Below are 18,737 nucleotides of genomic sequence, written 5' to 3'. Positions count from 1 at the left end.
AAAAACAAGATTGAATTTCTGTCTTGAAAGCTAAAGAATCCTAACAGAAAGAGAATCAGAAAAGGTACCTGCCTCATCTTCCCTCAGTAATGAATTGGGAAGGAGTCCTCAATTCCCTGCCTAAAAGGGAAGGGCCAGTATTCTTCTTTTTTGGGGTGGGGTGTAGGGTGAAGGGGAGACTCCTCTTTATTTTTTTTTCCTTTTTCTCTTTTTGTCTGCTCTCATTGACATTCTGGACCATCAACTTTTCCAGCTTCAATTCTGAGATTTAGGAGGTAAAGAGAAAATTCCGAGAACTCACCATTTTTCCCCCTTCGATCCTAGGATCCGAAGCCAGTCTGCCACCTTCTTATTGTTGTCAGTCTTCTTATGCTTGTTTATGTCTAATGTCCAGGGGTTTTAGCTGTACTTACCACGAAAGAATTGAGAAGCTTCCCTGAAGTTGAAGTTTTTAAATTATATTTTAACATTCACTCCTTTTTTTCTATTCTATTGCATGACAGAGGAAAATATCCATCAAAAATTCTATTGAGACATTGGGAGGCAGAGCATGAATCCTAGATAAAAGACTCCTGATGATCCCTGCCCCAAGGATTCATTCCCTGGGCTGTGGCCCCTCTCACTCTCACTCTCTTTGAAATGCTGCAAACCTCTGAAGTCTGGACTCTCCTTAGAGGCTCCAAGTTCCCTGCCCCCTCCTCAGGTCCTGAACCTCACCTGCTAGGGGATCTGAAATTTGCCCAGACTCCTTTTTCCTTCTTAAGAAAGCCTCTGATCCTCGAACTCAGGGGCATCTGGAATCCAGTGCAGGCTGGTGCTGCAGCAACTATTCCTTGAACTTGAATTTCAGAAATGCTGAAAGGGCTGTGCCTTGCCTCCGTGGTCAGATCCAGGAATATGAGCACACAGCATTTTCCTCTGAATCAGGCATCCAGCTTCTTTTTTTCAAACACTTTCCCCTCACAAATTGTGGAAAGAAAACAATGAACTGCACATTTACTTGGTTCCGATTTCACATTTCCTCTGTCCAAGGGAAAGGTCCAAGTATGTGTTTTTGCTGAGGGATGGGTCCCTTAGAGGATCATGTTACAAGAACCATGTGCAAAGGCGCAATTGAACTGGGAGTCTTTCTTCAGCCTGCGTCAACAATCTGCCCTTTTATTCCTTCATAAATTTTCTTAATTGGATAGTTGTTTAACATGTCAGTCATGATGGGGAGGGAGGACGTAGCTGGCAGATTGTATTGTGTAGGCATGATAATCAACTTAGGGAAACTCTGTCTCTAGGTAAAAAATAAAATTACAAAAAAAAAAAAAAAAAAGGCTGGGGATGTAGCTCAGTGGTAGAACGCCCACGGGTTCAATTCCCTGTACAGCAAACGAAGGAACAAAAAACAGCAAGAGAAGATTAAATAGCATGATAATCTCCAAAGACAAATGGAATTCTTCCAAATTCATAAACATAAAAAGCTCACTAGCATTAGTTGGTTGTCTTGTATCCCCTGCATCTCTTTTCTGTTTAAACAAATATTGATACACACACACACACACACACACACACATGCATGTGAAGTAAGACAGACATACAGAAACATGCACAGAACATTAATACTACCTATGGTTTAATGGACTATTTAAAAGCAAACATGTGGGTGAACAATTGTGACTTCCTGAAGTGGCCCTGCTCTGGACTGTCCTGTATCATGTCCCTGATTTTCTTTATGTATCCCTTAGCATAACAGCTGCCTTGACTAAGTTTTTCATTTTTACCTTCTGATGAGTGGCACGCTGGGTCTTCTTTTGCTCCGGGTGGTTTTTGAGCATCAGTCATGTTGTTAGTGTCTGTCATTCATGGTTTATGTGTGGAAAAGCAACAGTTGCTTATCCATTCTCCTGTCAACGAATATCGCAAGTTTGTTTCCAGGTTTCAACATGCATAAAGTTTCCATAAACATTTTTTTATCTGTCTCATAGTGCACATTTTGGAATACAGTTAGAAATGGAATTATGAATCATTGGCTAACTTCAGAAGAAAATGTTTTCTAAAATGATTATATTAATTTAATTTCCAGTGGCAGTGGTTAAAATTCCTGTTGCTCCAAATCTTTGCCAAGACTCAGTATTCTGAGTCTTACTAAATTTTAGCTAATTTGGTTGTGTATAGGTGTATGTGTGGCTGCCATTTGTGCTGCACTGAATATCAGTGATATTTAGCATCTTCATATATATATTGGCTATCTGAATGGCATAGATAGACCTTGCTTCATTTTTTCAGTCTTTATTGATGAGCATTTAGAACCTTCCCTTTTGTTTTATATTATGAACAACAATGAACCTCATTTTACATGTATTTTGTGACATTTATTTTGCATAATTATACAGCACTTTGGTAGGATAAATTATTTAATTCCATATGATAAATATATTGTAATAGTCATCATTATGTTATTTGCATATGCAAGGATTAGTGTAGCTTTATGGAAATTCATGTTTTGTACAGTCAACTAAACTTTTCTAAAGTCCTCTCGTGCAAAACCAAGAGAGAAAGAGAGTTAAAAAGAATTTCCTAAATTTTGCAAGTTGCTTGATAGTAAGTCACACGGTTTTGAAAGACTATCTTATATACAAAAAGTTACCGAGCCTCCTTTAGTGGTCTAATGCTGAACTACTCAAAGCATAATCCATAGACCAGCAACATGATGGAACACCCAGTTGTATATGCAGAAATTCAAGCCCTACACCTGCATACTAAGTTGGAATCTAGATTTAACAAGATCCCTGATGCCTGTTAAATTTGAGAAACAATGCCTTAATATATGATATGAAACAAGTGGAGATCATTCCCTAAAGAGATCATGTTCTATGGTGTTCTATGAATTTCCATGATCTTTACATGTAGAGGCTATAAAAATCCAGAATTGTGATTGCATTGGATGAGGGTTACTCATTGCAAAACTTTGAAAAGGCTGAAATAATATCAATACATTACTATGTGAAAAGCTCATTACTTTCAAAAAGCATAATAACTTTATTCTTCAAGTCTATGGATTAATCTCATAAAGTAGCAAAGGCAGAGATTATTGCAACTGTTGCACAGAGACTTAGAAAGTGTGAGTGGCTTCTCAGCTTCCCAGTGCTCCCAACCTTGGTGGTCTTGCCAGGATGAATGTGGCTTTATAACTAATATTGGAAGAAGAGAAAGAAGCAAAAGTTGGGTAATCAATTCCAGTACCCAAAGTGGAGCTTTGGAAAAGTATGAGCAATCTAAGTTCAAACCTAACTCATATATATATATATATATATATATATATATATATATATATATATATATTTTTTTTTTTTTTTTTTTTTACCGTGGTTTGTGTGGACTCAAAAGTGTTAGCTGAAATTTAATTTACTTCTTTTTCTTTCCCCTTTCCCTACCTACAGGTAGAATATCACAAGTAGAAAACCCAGAAGAGAAAGGAAGAGAGGGAGGAAGTGAGGGGAGGACAGACAACCCATAACATATACTAAACCTATTTCTTTGGAAATCTGTTTCTGAGATATATCAGATAAAGTGTCCATTCTTGCTCACATGTTCTGCCCCTTTTATGTAATGAGCTGTGAATTTTGTTGGGTGCCAGGTCCGTGGGTGCTCATATACAAGACAGTTTAGAAATGTTAAGCGCTTCACTTGGCCAAATACAACTTGACCCAGCTGCCTCTTGGAGAAACTTTGTAATTGGCATTCCCATTCAAGTTCATAACTAGGCACATCACAGGGGCTGCTTCCTGGCTGTTCATCCTCAGTGTGATCTGTGTGGTCTAGTGTTCCATTGCATGGGGTGTGTAAGGAGGCCTAGCCCTACAGGCAGGGGAAAGACCTGCACAGCCTGTTTTCAAAGCTTTCTCTCTTTTTTTCCCTCTGCATTCTCAGTTGCCAGGATCTTCAAACAGAGATTTCCATTCTCCAGGAGCAGATCTCTCATTTGCAGTTTGTGATTCACTCTCAGCATCAGAACCTGCGCAGCATCATCCAGGAGGTCAGGCTAATCGAGTGCATTTCTCTGGTAGATGGTATGTTTACAGCCTGAAGGCCAAATACGGGTAGCTTGCCATGGGGCTCTTCTCCCCAGTGATGTATGTTTTTGCTTTCTCATGCAACATGGCTCAGTTCTGAGTGTCTTCTGTTACAGACAGTAACACCAGCACCTGCCATGTTCTCAATAAGGACCATTGGGAAATTGTGGTTTAACTGCTTTTTTAGGTGTTCCACTGATGTTTGTGTAGGTGTTCTGAGTCAGATGCCGTGCACTGTTATTCAGAAGATTTTGTAAATTACTCATACTTTTCAAAAATAAGAAGTTGGGGCTGGGATTGTGGCTCAGCGGTAGAGTGCTTGCCTAGCATGTGTGAGGCCCTGGGTTCGATCCTCAGCGCCACATAAAAATAAAATAAAGGTATTGTATCCAACTACAATCAAATAAACAAAATATTTTTTAAAAAAATAAGAAGTTATCTTTTTTAATAACCTTATAATTATAAATTCATTTAGAATGTGTTTTAGGGTAGGAACTAGCCTATTCTCTAGGAATACCCTGGCAGAAGAAAAAGAATAAGTAATAGTGTTAGCAACCTGTGATGGTGGACTGTATAAGACAGACTTCAAGATGTGTATATAAAACTGGACTTCTATTTCATGTTTTTATATATAGCATTTGTTTCCAGAAGGAGTCCTCTTAAATAATCCCAGTGCTTTCTTGACACAGGTTAGCACTTGTATTCATTTGGCATGGCTTCACCCAAAGGCCAGAAAGTTGAGTAGTGGGATTTGAGAGGGATCTTGGGGGCATCTCACACTCACATTTTACAGATGAGAAGACCAAAGCTCATAATGGTTCAGTGGTAGAGCTGATGGTAACAGAGTTGGCTTCAGAATCCACTGTGCCCTTTCTTGGGCGCTGTTCTGTACCTCACCACCCCATGTCCTGATTCTGCATGGCCTCTTGGCAAAGCAGGTCACATCTTCCTGCCACTGCTTGACAAGCTATCCCTTGGGGAGCCTCTACACTCCCCATGGGCCTCACCTTCAGTCTATCAGCAGGTGCATCTGCAGGAGGAGGTCATGAGGTTGCTGAGACCCCTGGGGAGACCAGTGCTCCTTTCCACAGGATGGGCTCCCACTCAATTTGGTGTGAATAGGTTCCGCAGAAGTTAAAATGTATAACAGCACCATCTGAGGACTTTCCTCTCCAGGTGCTAATTTGGCTTGCGATTTTCTGTAGCTTGCTGAGTCTGTTAATACTGGGAGATGTCATGCTTTTATTTGATGAGTGCCATTTGACCTCAGAAAGCCATATGATTTCTTACCCTGTGGTCTGACAAGATTTTTCCAATTGTGCCCCCTAATTCTTAGATGGAAGGATTAAAAAACAATTTAAAAGAACAAGATAAAAGAATAGAAAATCTGAAAGAAAAAGTCAACATCCTTGAAGCCCAGGTAAGAAGGGAATCCATGGTACAATTCAGCCTGAGAGTGCATGTGTTTTTGTGTTTCATTGAGCTTGTGTGTGAGTGTGTGTGTATGGGCTTGTGCATGACTGCATGTCTCTGTGACACTATATCTGAGTGTGTGTGTGTGGTTGCTTGTGACTGTGTGAGTGTCCACGTGTCAGTGTGTGTGCTTGTGTGTACATACAGGTGTCTTCTTCTGAGCATATGCATATGAATGTTCTATGCATAAGAAATTACATCTTTGGGAGGAATATTTATAATAATCATTATTAAATTACTAGTAAGTATTTAAACCATTTAATTGAGTTATTAAATTGATAATAACATTATTATATATTAAATAATTGTTAAGCATCCACATTTTCCATTATACTTGATGTACTGGCAAGACAGATGATGACCTTTCCACATGGCCTTGGATCTGAAGTTTGTTCAAGGCCACTCTTATGTAAATTCCACTCTAGCCAGATGGCCAGGCTTCCTGTCGCCTGCCTTTGTTCCCACACAGGTTTCTTTCCCAGCCTGAAATGTCCTCCTTTCTCCTCTCTCTTCGTCCCTGCTCATCCTGGTTCTCAAGCTTTGCCTCAGCGCTCACCCACTTCCAGAAACCTGTTGCAATTATCCACTTTTGCCTGTTGGAAAGCCCAGCACAATACTTTCTGATTTCCTGTGATAAGACATGCTTTTCTTCCCCTCCACTCCACTGGCCCCTCCTCTCCATCCCTTTTCTGGCATTCAGTGACAATCCTGGGCAGGTGGTGGCCCTATCCCAGAGGTAGTGCAGCCAAGCCCCGCCCAGGTTGGAGCACAGGCACAAGACCCACGGGCACCTCCACCTCCACTGTGTCACCTCTTTGTCTGCATCAAGGGCTCATTTCCAACTGCCTGAACCCAAGGACTTTTCCGACTTTATCCTTCAGTATTTTGATTTCCTGATGGATATACCATCTGCCAATATCGTCCTGTCCTGTGGAAGACAGAGATGCTCTGAATTCCACTGGAAACCTGCAGCATCTTTGGGAACTTTTCTCCTCCTCAGGATAGACCAGGAGGGAGCACCATGATTGCATCTTATTTCTGTAGGATTCCATGCACATAAAGTTGTGGAGTATATCTGGCTCACTATATCTACTATATTGAAAGTAATTGAACTTTTACTCATTTCATTCATTTGTGCACATCACTAATGGTGTAATTAGTTCTACAGGTATTGAGTGACTACTCTTAGCTAGGCACTGAATTCAGAAAAACAGTGTTGAAATAGAGAAATCATGAGACCCGCACTCTGGAGTTTATGACCAGTGAATGAAATTGAAACACCCACGAATTCTAGACTACATTCTTAGGTTGGAAACCGTTCAGTGGCCTACCAGCCTATTTTGGCTCCAATGAACTACTGCTTTAATTATTGTGCATCTGTGATCAATTTTAATTGGAGGGATTATTTTAGATCTGGTATCTTTCTCTGATCTTTCACTTCATTATGGTCCTGGGCTCTGGTCATACCTAATTAAGTGCCAAGTCTTCTCACAGAGTCAATGAATCAGTGGTGCTCCTGCTTCTAATCCAATTTTATGATCTTCAATTGTGTCTGTTCATATCATCCCCAAAGCAGATTTTATTGTCTTAAGTAAAATGGTAATTTATCCTACACACTGTACATTATTGATCCAATTGGCCTTTTGGTCTAATAGTAAATTCAGGAAAAGATACATTTTCCAAGTGATAAAACCTGAGATTCAGAGAAGTTTAAAAAAAAAAAAAAAAAAAACTTGTTCAAAATCACTTAGCTAGCAGGTGGCAGAATCTGCATTTTAGTCTACTTGACTTTAAAACATATGACTCCTTTTCACACAATATCCTCTTATCAAATGAGCATGTGCACATGTGTGTGTATAATGTGTATCATGTGTGAAATATAATGGAAGTGGTTATTTAATATATATTTTGAAATGAGTAGTTATAACATTAAATTGGGATAACCATTATTTTATCCATTGTCACAGTTACTGTATTAAATATTTTCTATTTTATTCTTATTTTCATGACATGGAAGTAATTTTTTCTATTTTAGCAGTTTTATTTTTGTAACTCCCTCCAAATAGAAAATAAAATTGACTCATATCAAGTTCCTTAGAAAAACTTTTAAATACTTAGAAAAGTCTTTTAAACCTCTTTTAAATATCATAAGAAAATACTTAACTCTACCTAAATTATTTGCCTTCTTTCTCCTTTTCCATGTCTTTCATCATCTTGATTTACAGTGCTGACATTCATCTTACATTTCATGCATTTCTAACTTCTTTTACTAATGATCTGTTCTTATGGGAGATTAAGTGTGCAAAAATTACGTTCTTTAGGAACCCTGTTTAGTAAACTTTCCTAGGATAAAGTCATAACGATGACAGACAAATTCTGGCCAGTGATTTGTAGTTTTACAAACAAATGATTTAATAAATCTCTGTCTTACTTAAAGGAAAAAGTAGAAACAGCTATGAATCAATAATAAATGCCTTAATCTGATAGGTGAAACAAGTCAACATGGAAACTGAAATAAATTAAAGACAGACATGATAACACATGATTTTATGTTGTTTGGAACTTGAGAAAGTGGGAGTTTATTTTGGAAAAAATCCAATTAGCTTCTACATAATTGTCTAGCCACAGAAGTATTTTCCATTTCTGGCTGTCATCACAATATTGTGTTTCCAATTGCTTCATAACTTGAATAGAGGGGGGTTTCCCTCAGCCACACACTGGGCCTATGATATGCCTGCCCTTGTTTGGAGGGTATGTTAGATTTATCTCCAATACATGAGGTGCGTCCTTATTGTCAATTTATCAAATCTGAAGTATATTTCCTGGATGAGACTTAAATGCTTAACTCCTGAAATGATTTATGTATCCAGTGATGTTGTCTCTGTCTTTTAGTTATTGCTCAATATATCCACGTATGTCGTTCTCACTTGAGGACTGAGAAGGGGCAAAATTCACAACTTACATCGATTCCTTCTTTCACTGGTTTTTTATTTCAGTTGCACTTTAGAATCACCTGTGGAATTTGAAAAATTCCTGAGCCCAGACAGCAACTAAATGAAGCAGAATCTCAGGGTGCAACTTGGGCTCCCATTGATTTTAATGCCCTCCTGGCAATTCCAAGACATAACCAAGACTGAAAACCCCTCTCAGTCCAGTGTTTCCCACACTTGAGCTGACCCCAGAAGCACCTGGTGAGCGTATGAACACATATTAGCAGGTGCCTGGGTTTCTGATTCAGCAGGTCTCTTGAGGTCTGAGGATCTGTCTTAACAGGTTCCTAGGTGATGTTGAAATTGATGTTCCCAGCATCACACTCTAAGAATCATCAGAAGTCATTTTCTTTCCCTCCTCACCCTTTTAATTTTGTTATTAAAGTCCAAGTTAAGATTCTGTGTATGAAAATGTTCCAAATTATTCTAGTCACACTAATTTCTATTTACTTCTTTTCTGTAGTCATTAAATGCCTACTGTTGTATGCTTCCTTGAATGGCTTTTATTTTACTTCTAGTTTAATATTCACATGCTTTCCCCACATGAATTTGTGGGGGCACCGTCCTGTAATCTCAGCATCTTGGGAGGCTGAGGCAGGAGGAGGTTGAGGCACTTAGCCTGGGTTTCAAGACCCTCAGCTGACAGTGCAGAGACTGGCAACTCACTCCTGGCCATTCACTTTCACTCTTTTGACTCTCACTCTCCAGATCTGTTCAGTGAAATTTCTCAGTTTTGTATTGTTGTGGAGAAATCACTGGCTCTGGATTGGGAAGACCCATCTTGACCCTGAACTTTGCCATGAATAGAATTTGGGCATTTAAAGGTTTTTATTTTTATTTATTTTATTTTTTTTTAAGTACTGTGGACTGAAGCCAGGGGCACTGTACCACTGATATATATACCTTGCCTTATTTGTTTATTTAGACAGGGTCTTGCTAAGTTGCTGAGGCTAGCCTTGAACTTGGGATCCTCCTGCCTCAGCCTCCAGAGTCACTGCATGGGATTACAAGCATATTACTGCACCTGGCTCAGAAAACCAAAGTTTTAGAACTCATTTTTTGTTGTTGTTGTCATATAAAAAATTGGTAGTTAGACTAGAAAACTATAACTGACTTCAGACCTTGAAGCCTTAAAATTCATGCTAGGTACTGAACTAATCTCATTTCAAACCTGTGATGAAGAGGCTATTTTTATATGTATTATGCAGGTGAGGAAATTAGGCAGAAAGAGGTTAAATAACCTAAATCAGGTTACACAGCTAGTGAAAGGCTGTGCTAGGATTTGTACCTGAGAACAGCTAACACTGTTATTAGCCATTCCGTTACCGCCTAGAATTATGAGAACACTTCCAGAATTGAAATATTATCATCATACAGTATTTGTTTCTTTGAAAAAAATGTATACAAAAAAATGTATACAGGCTGGACATGTATCACTTACCACTAGTATAGAGATGAGCAATCTGAAGCCTCCAGGAGCCACTGAGGCTAAGGGTGCCTTGAATGGCATAGTGAAGAAGAGATGGCACCTGTTCTCATGTGATAAAACTGAGAGTCAAGAGAAGTTAAAAAAATACAATCAAGAGCTTTTGTTCAGTTTTGTAGCAATGTTGTGTGTATCTTTAATAAGGTCCTTTAAGAAAGTTTTTATTTATTTGTCTGTATAAAAGAATCTGTAAATTCAAACATAGATAATTCAGCTGTTGCAAATCCGAGGCTAAGTCAGAATACTACATGTTGATCCCTTAAAAGAGTATTATGCACTTTTCAGGGCATATTTGTATCTTTGGAGATAAAAGTTAATGACCTTCAAATGGTTTGTTCCTGTGTTCTAATAGAATGATTGCAACAAACTTACTGCCAAGGAATGAGGCAGGTGTGTGTGGCAGGGTGAACAGAAGCATTGGGATATATCGAATAGGTGGGTTAATTATCTGATCTCAGCACTTTTGTTTTTCAATTTTAGAATAAAGAACTAAAAACCAAGGTGGCACTTTGGTCTGAAACTCCTAGGACAAAAGTATGTAAGGCTGTGTCTACCAGGTAAGGTCTTTCTTTCCTCAGCCCCATCTTCACAACTGCTGTTAAACAGGATTGATTTTTAACCCCCTTGAGAAAGACTGCAGTCTAATACTTATGTAATCTTTTGTTTACTCTCTGTTTCTCTCTTCCTATTCAGAACTGTGTTAATCTTGTTCATCACTGAATCTTTGAAGCCTACCATATAATTATTTTCTGAATAAATGAATGAATACATTTAGGTACCCTCTCCCTGCTTTCTTACTTCCAACAAGCCTGATCTCGACTTTGGTATTTTCTCCAAGCATTACAGATCATCTCCTACAATGTCCTTCACTCCCTGTTGTTCATTTTTTATAACATTAGTGGACATTTTAATCATGAATTGTTCATACTTATTGAAATTTCCATATCATCTCTCAAATTAATAGATGGCAAATATCACCAGGGCAGGTCTGACTATTGGTATATTTATTTTTTGTTGTTGTTTTTTATTGCTTAAAAAATGAGTATCTCCAACAACTACCTATGAATAATCTCCAGTATTTCTCCTCTATTTCACTCTAGCTTCATTCCCTTCAAGGGCAATGAATAATCTCCAGTAATGACAATGATCCATGAAAGCCAAGGAAATGATGGTTGAAACCATCTAAGTCATGTCTAAATGCTTAATTTGTGTTGTTGTTGCCTGAATTTGAATGTGAATCTGGCTCAAATCTCATTTCCATAATCTCTAAGAGATGATCACTTAAAAGAAAACATAGCCTGTAATTACATGTATCATTTTTTAAAAGTGATTAAAAACTTCCTGTTTGAGCAGCTTTTGAATTTCCCAGTCCGTTCCCTCTAGGGCAGAATCTCATTTCTGAAACTCTTCAGCACAGTGCCCGAGGTGGAAAATCATACTCGCTGTGATTAGCATCAGTCTAGGAATTCAGACAGATTCATCTCTCCCTTTAAAACTTCCTGCAACAATGTTTCACTTTGCTAATGATGGATATAATTAGAGACTGGAGATGAAACCATTATGAATCAAGTCCTCTAAAATCTTTGGGCCTCCAGGTGCCAAATTCTCATCTTTTTGGCCACTAGCAAAGCAACTTCCAAAAAAGAAGAAATTAAACCCCAGAGGTATTCAAGGAAGAGACAAGATGCCCACATTTCAGAAGCAGGGAGATTATTAGTCACTTCAGTGTAGGGAAAGAGGTGACAGCTTTGGAACAGGAGGGCAAGTATGACCTTCCAAAGGAAGGGAGGCTGATCAGTGTGCTGGTCTCTTCCAAGCAGATAGCATTTCCCAAGGGGGGCTAAGTATCATGGCGGCTCTCAACAGCTTTGCCCTTGAAGAGAATAAAGCTAGAGTGAAATAGAGGAGAAACAACTGGTTGCAACCATACTGTAGCCACTCCAGTATCTAATGCCTCAAATCTAGCTGCTACAGAAGGAGTGTGTCAGAGGAAATGGTTTTATTGGTCAATTTCTTAGTTTCAGATAGTTAATAGTTAAAGATCTACTTTTTAAATTTTAAATACTAGAATTGCACAGTGAGGAGAGAAGCTCAAGCTATAAGAAGCCCCCAGAACTGCAACATTCTGAGGGAACGCTTGGTTTGTGTTTTCTAACCTCCACCTAACTGTGGTGCACATCTCTCCTGAGTGGAAAGGCAGACACAGGCTCTGACTCTCTGGCTTCCCTTCACTCTCTTACTCTTGTCCTATCAAACCTAGCTGAATTTGCATAAGTCAAGTACTTTCACAATGTGATTCTACTGTATCTTGGGAGAGTTGACTAGAACAGATCCATGATGACCATCTCTTGGATCAATGTAGTTCAGACTTGGCAACTTGGTGGGAGTGGAGGTGGGAGTGGTGGTGGTGCAGCCATTGGATCACTCGGGTTTCATGTGCTCTCCTTTGATACTCCTTTGATACTTTGGTCTTTTCTCCAGTGAAATGAAGACTGAAGGCACTTCCCCTTATGTGATGTTGATTAGACTACGGAAATGAACTTCTGGATAGAGATCCAGTTAAGAAGGACAATGTGGATCTCATTCTTTCCTCAACACGGTGTCTAAACATTCCTGTTAAAATAACATAATGCAAGTATTTAAATGGGATTTATTATATATCGGTTGCTTTGGCAGAAGATGATATTCCAGAAAATCATGCACATATATACTTGAAGAAGGAACTCTTTCTTCAAAACTTGGTGAATAAACAAAGAGTCCAGGTCCCTCTAGGGCAGAAGCTCATTTCTGAAACTCTTCAGCACAGTGCCCGAGGTGGAAAATCATACTTTCTTGGATGGAAGATGAATTCTGTTTAAACCTAAAAACAAAGAGAAAATCTGGATCTTGTTTCCAGATTTTTGCTAAAGGAACTCTTTCAAATTTGTCAGTTTTGACCTTTTGATAGTGGTTTTTATGTGTGTAAGCAGAGTGAATAGATGTATGAATAAATAGTCTATTTAAAGTTGACTTAGCTAATAAAAAATATCTTACTATGACATAAGTTTATCTCCTAACCTATTGTTAAAGAGCGAGTTGTTTCCTACTGAATTATGGACAAAGGAAAGAGTAGATTCTTCTAAGCTAATTTCCTAACCCATCCTGCCCACAGAAGTTGAGAATCATGGCTGCACTCATGCAAACATACTGATGCTCAGGAAAATACAATACACTGCAATTAAACGAGTAAGGAGAGACTTAGTTACCCTAAAGGGGAATTCTCTTTAAGACCATCATCCACTGTGTATAACTCTCAACATTTTCTCAGGAAAATGTTTCCAACCTTTCAGTATGGAATGTGAAGTATCAGTATTATTTATTAATATTTAAAGGTATGTTCAAGTGATGTGAAGTATTTATAAATTCATGCAAGTACTGTAGTCCTCTAATGTTGCATTACTCTCTGTGTGGGTTTCATGCTTCCTGGTGTCCTTGCAAACATTTGTATTGTTTGCTAGTTTTTAAGGAAGTTATCTAATAAAATTTACGTCTTAGTTATCCTATGCTGGGGCAATTCTAAGCACTTTACCTGTTTTGATTCTTGTCGTTTTCTCTCAGACCCTCAGAAGCAGGTCATGTCATTATCCCTGTTTACAGAGAGATACTGAGAGTGGTTATGTAATTTCCCAACTGCTAATTGTGGACAAGGATTTGAACCTCTGACTTGGCTGTTGATGTTCATTCTGCCTGCTCACTTGGTGGTCTGAGATATTTCTCAGTAATAGAAATACCCCTCTTCTTGCTATGTATCAAACATGCAACTTCGTGAGGGCTGTCTGTCTACATTATCCTGTGGATGATGGTCAGAAACAACATTTACTGAGACAATCAATATTTCCTGAAGTGAGTTTGTCTTTTACTCGTTAGACTAACATCTAAAGAATTTAGGCAAACTTTTCTGCTGAGAACCTGCTTATTTACGTTTATTATTCATGATTTCATGAAGTATTTTTAGGGTATACAGAGAATCCACCTTTCCCTGAAATTCCTTTGATGCCCTTTTTACCTTAAGCATTATGTTAGATTTTAAAAACTTTGAGATTTCGAAATGAACTCATTTAAGTAACCAAACAGCCTTCATAATTTCTATTAGAACAATTTATTCTAAAGTAAAAAATGGAAAAACCCTCATGTGCTTTATTTTGACTTTGCTATACTCAGTTTTGAACATCAAAGTACAGTTGGATACAATACAGATGAGACCTGCTCTCCAGGTCCATTTTGAAACGGACTTTGAATTCCCTGAGAATACCAATCAGCAATTTCAGAAATCTCAAATGATTCAGACTCGTCAAAAACAAAGACATCTTTATAGTAACATCAGTTTTATGCATCAGTTTTATCTTTCATTTGTCATATTTTGGTTATTTTTCATACCCTTATGGATTTAAAATTTATCATTCAAAATATTTTTTACGTAAACATTTCAAAACAGAAATGTTTCTTAAATAAACATTTCTGAACAATAAAACAGAAGAAATGGGGAATGAAATTCATTACTCTAAAAGTAAATTTCTGTACAGAAAATACAGGAGAAGAAATAGTAGTTCCGTTGTATTTTAAATAACTGCATTTCTAAATATAATAAATAATAAAATACATAAGAAGATCTGAGATGGGCCTAACGTTCATATTATGAAGTTGGGAATTTAGTTCTACTTTGATTACATATGTTGTTGCAAATCATTGCTAAGAAATGTGTAGATTAAAAATTTAAAAAAAGAAATGTGTAGATTAAATAATTAGTATATATTTTGAACAATTGTTTATGTGCCATACGATAAAGAAGTCCAAATATATATAATGTAAATGTTGTATCGTTTTATAATAAAATTATTATGCATTAATGTCTTTATTGGATCATAACAAAATCATCCACAAGAAATTGATTGTTTTTGTCAGTGAATATAGTTCCTAAAATTTATCTGCTAATTTTTCCTGGTCCAAATTAACTGCAAAAAAAGAAATTATTGTTTTTATTCTAAATTTTAAAACATAATAATTAAAAAATTAAGAAGCACACACATAGATCTTCTTCAATTCTTTCACTGTGAAACTCTCTACCTTTCCTCTGACCTGCAAATAAATACAGATTCCTTACCAATGTTACCCTAGGTTACCTATAGCCACCCAGAACTGGTAAGTCCTTTTTTTTTTTTCTTCCTTGCTCCATCCCTTTCTTCTTCCACACCACCCCCCTTTTTGATGAAAAATATTAAGAAGGCAATAAAGATCTAAATAGTAATCTTTAATTGCTTGATTGATAAAGTATATACATATGGAGTTCAAGACATAGTTCCTCAAAATATGGCACTTGGCATTTGAGAAAACAGCCAAGGCAGGAAGGCGCTTGAGTTTCCACAGCACCCTTATTTGTGAGTGCTCAAAACAAACCCAAACAAAACAAATGTCCACCAAGAGGTGAAGAGATCAACAAAACGTGGTTCAACTCAGATTTAGAATATAGCGTGTGGATACAAAGGGCTAGGTCACAAACAAATATATGCAACAGAGACACTTCAAATCATTGTGTTAAATGAAAGTCTTCAGAGGGAAAAAGACATACTGTATGTTCATGTGACAAGAAATGCAAATGATTCTATACCTAGAAGACCCAAAAGGGTCTACAAAAAAACTACTAGAACTAATAAATGAATTCAGCAAAGTGGCAGGATATAAAATCAACACGCATAAATCAAAGGCATTTCTGTATATCAGCGACAAAACTTCTGAAACGGAAATGAGGAAAAACACTCCATTCACAATATCCTCAAAAAAAATAAAATACTTGGGAATCAACCTAACAAAAGAGGTGAAAGATTTATACAATGAAAACTACAAAACCCTAAAAAGAGAAGTAGAAGAAGATCTTAGAAGATGGAAAAATATACCCTGTTCATGGATAGGCAGAACTAACATCATCAAAATGGCGATATTACCAAAAGTTCTCTATAGGTTTAATGCAATGTCAATCAAAATCCAAATGGCATTTCTTGTAGAAATAGATAAAGCAATCATGAAATTCATGTGGAAAAATAAAAGACCCAGAATAGCAAAAGCAATTCTAAGCAGGAAGTGTGAATCAGGCGGTATAGCGATACCAGATTTAAAACTATATTACAGAGCAATAGTAACAAAAACAGCATGGTACTGGTACCAAAACAGGCGGGTGGACCAATGGCACAGAATAGAGGACACAGAGACTAATCCACAAAGCTACAACTATCTTATATTTGATAAAGGAGCTAAAAGCATGCAATGGAGGAAGGATAGCATCTTCAACAAATGGTGTTGGGAAAACTGGAAATCCATATGCAACAAAATGAAACTGAATCCCCTCCTCTCGCCATGCACAAAAGTTAACTCAAAGTGGATCAAGGAGCTAGATATCAAATCAGAGACTCTGCGCCTGATAGAAGAAAAAGTTGGCTCCGATCTACATATTGTGGGGTCGGGCTCCAAATTCCTTAATAGGACACCCATAGCACAAAAGTTAATAACAAGAATCAAAAATGGGACTTACTTAAACTGAAAAGTTTTCTCTCAGCAAGAGAAACAATAAGAGAGGTAAATAGGGAGCCTACATCATGGGAACAAATTTTTACTCCTCACACTTCAGATAGAGCCCTAATATCCAGAGTATACAAAGAACTCAAAAAATTAAACAATAAGAAAACAAATAACCCAATCAACAAATGGGCCAAAGACCTGAACAGACACTTCTCAGAGGAGGACATACAATCAATCAACAAGTACATGAAAAAATGCTCACCATCTCTAGCAGTCAGAGAAATGCAAATCAAAACCACCCTAAGATACCATCTCACTCCAGTAAGATTGGCAGCCATTATGAAGTCAAACAACAACAAGTGCTGGAGAGAATGTGGGGAAAAGGGTACTCTTGTACATTGCTGGTGGGACTGCAAACTGGTGTGGCCAATTTGGAAAGCAGTATGGAGATTCCTGGGAAAGCTGGGAATGGAACCACCATTTGACCCAGCTATTGCCCTTCTCGGACTATTCCCTGAAGACCTTAAAAGAGCGTACTACAGGGATACTGCTACATCGATGTTCATAGCAGCACAATTCACAATTGCTAGACTGTGGAACCAACCCAGATGCCCTTCAATAGATGAATGGATAAAAAAAATGTGGCATTTATACACCATGGAGTATTATGCAGCACTAAAAAATGACAAAATCATGAAATTTGCAGGGAAATGGATGGCACTAGAGCAGATTATGCTTAGTGAAGCTAGCCAATCCCTAAAAAACAAATACCAAATGTCTTCTTTGATATAATGAGAGCAACTAAGAACAGAGCAGGGAGGAAGAGCAGGAAGAAAAGATTAACATTAAACAGATACATGAGGTGGGAGGGAAAAGGAGAGAAAAGGGAAATTGCATGGTAATGGAGGGAGACCCTCATTGTTATACAAAATTATATATAAGAGGTTGTGAGGGGAATGGGAAAATAAACAAGGAGAGAAATGAATTACAGTAGATGGGGTAGAGAGAGAAGATGGGAGGGGAGGGAGGGGGGATAGTAGAGGATAGGAAAGGTAGCAGAATACAACAGTTACTAGTAGGGCATTATGTAAAAATGTGGATGTGTAACCGATGTGATTCTGCAATCTGTATTTGGGGTAAAATTGGGAGTTCATAACCAACTTGAATCTAATGTATGAAATATGATATGTCAAGAGCTTTGTAATGTTTTGAACAACCAATAAAAAAAAATCTTGCACAAAGTTTTAAAACCAGAAATTGTACAATGATGTGAAAGTCGGGATGCTCTGTTTTTTCCTCAATGTGGGGCATGCGATGACTTTTAAAAATCCTATACAATCTTTAGGGAAAGCAAGGCTCTAATGATTTATCTTGAATTGTTTAAGATGAATGAACCCAGCAGCAAATGAACGTGCCTGTGTGAAACAGCGTTACGGTTCCCAGGGAGCAAAGTGGAAGGAATGGTTCCGGGGTGATTTGCTTGCATTGGGAGAGTTGTTTATCTTAAATTAAAAACTCATCATCATCTTGGCAAAGCCAATCTAAGTAGCATATGGGCGAGGTCCACTCTGGGAACAAGGTAGTCTTTGCAAATGAACATTTTAAAGAAAGCTGTGTGGCTGTGGTCTAGAATTCCTCGAACTGACTTTCACCTGTCTATGGCCAAGGGAGATACCACCATCTGCCCAGCATTTTGCTATGAAAGAAGATATGTGTAATAATATGAGGAAGGGCTTATGTGGCACAGAATACTTTGACATCTTTATAGTTAATTTTAATCAATGTATCATTCAAAATTATTAGAAAATTTCACTAGCAAAGCCCAGTATTGAACTAATTAATGAGAAAGTTTAGAGAGAGAAACAAAAACCAAGAGGCAGAGCTCAAATCACTTCTTACTTCCTACTTCCGCATGGATTCCATTTTTTTTTAATATTTATTTTTTCTTTAGTTGTAGTTGGACACAATTCTTTTATTTTATTTATTGTATGTGGTGCTGAGGATCGAACCCAGTGCCTTGCACGTGCTAGGCAAGCACTGTACCACTGAGCCACAACCCCAGCCGATGGATTTTGTTTTTAATGTGATACCAAGTTCATGTTGATATCGATTTAATGTTCCCACCTACCACACCTCCAACTTCAGCACAAGACATAAAGGTGTTCCAAGTACATAAAA

At 37.7% G+C, this 18,737-nt stretch overlaps 1 protein-coding gene across 3 annotated transcripts in view; it reads left to right on the top strand.

Annotated features, from left to right (window-relative positions):
* Ccdc68 (coiled-coil domain containing 68) overlaps positions 1-14,896 on the top strand; it is a 44,576-nt gene extending 29,680 nt beyond the window's left edge. For 2 of the 3 annotated variants that reach the window (XM_046419478.2, XM_046419479.2), the window contains exons 9-12: positions 3,919-4,024; positions 5,398-5,481; positions 10,491-10,567; positions 12,492-14,896. In XM_046419478.2, coding sequence (XP_046275434.1) covers positions 3,919-4,024; positions 5,398-5,481; positions 10,491-10,567; positions 12,492-12,549 — 325 coding nt within the window. In that variant the 3' untranslated portion in view covers positions 12,550-14,896. Of the gene's footprint in view, positions 1-3,918; positions 4,059-5,397; positions 5,482-10,490; positions 10,568-12,491 lie in introns of those variants that run through there. The other variant, XM_046419480.2, reaches the window with a different exon arrangement.
* The last annotated feature ends 3,841 nt before the right edge of the window (positions 14,897-18,737 follow it).

This window comes from Marmota monax, unplaced genomic scaffold (genome assembly GCF_021218885.2).
Source record: "Marmota monax isolate L192 unplaced genomic scaffold, Marmota_monax_Labrador192_F-V1.1 WCK01_AAM20220418_F8-fsc00088, whole genome shotgun sequence".
Taxonomy (NCBI): domain Eukaryota; kingdom Metazoa; phylum Chordata; class Mammalia; order Rodentia; family Sciuridae; genus Marmota; species Marmota monax.
This window is presented reverse-complemented; position numbering and strand designations above follow the sequence as displayed.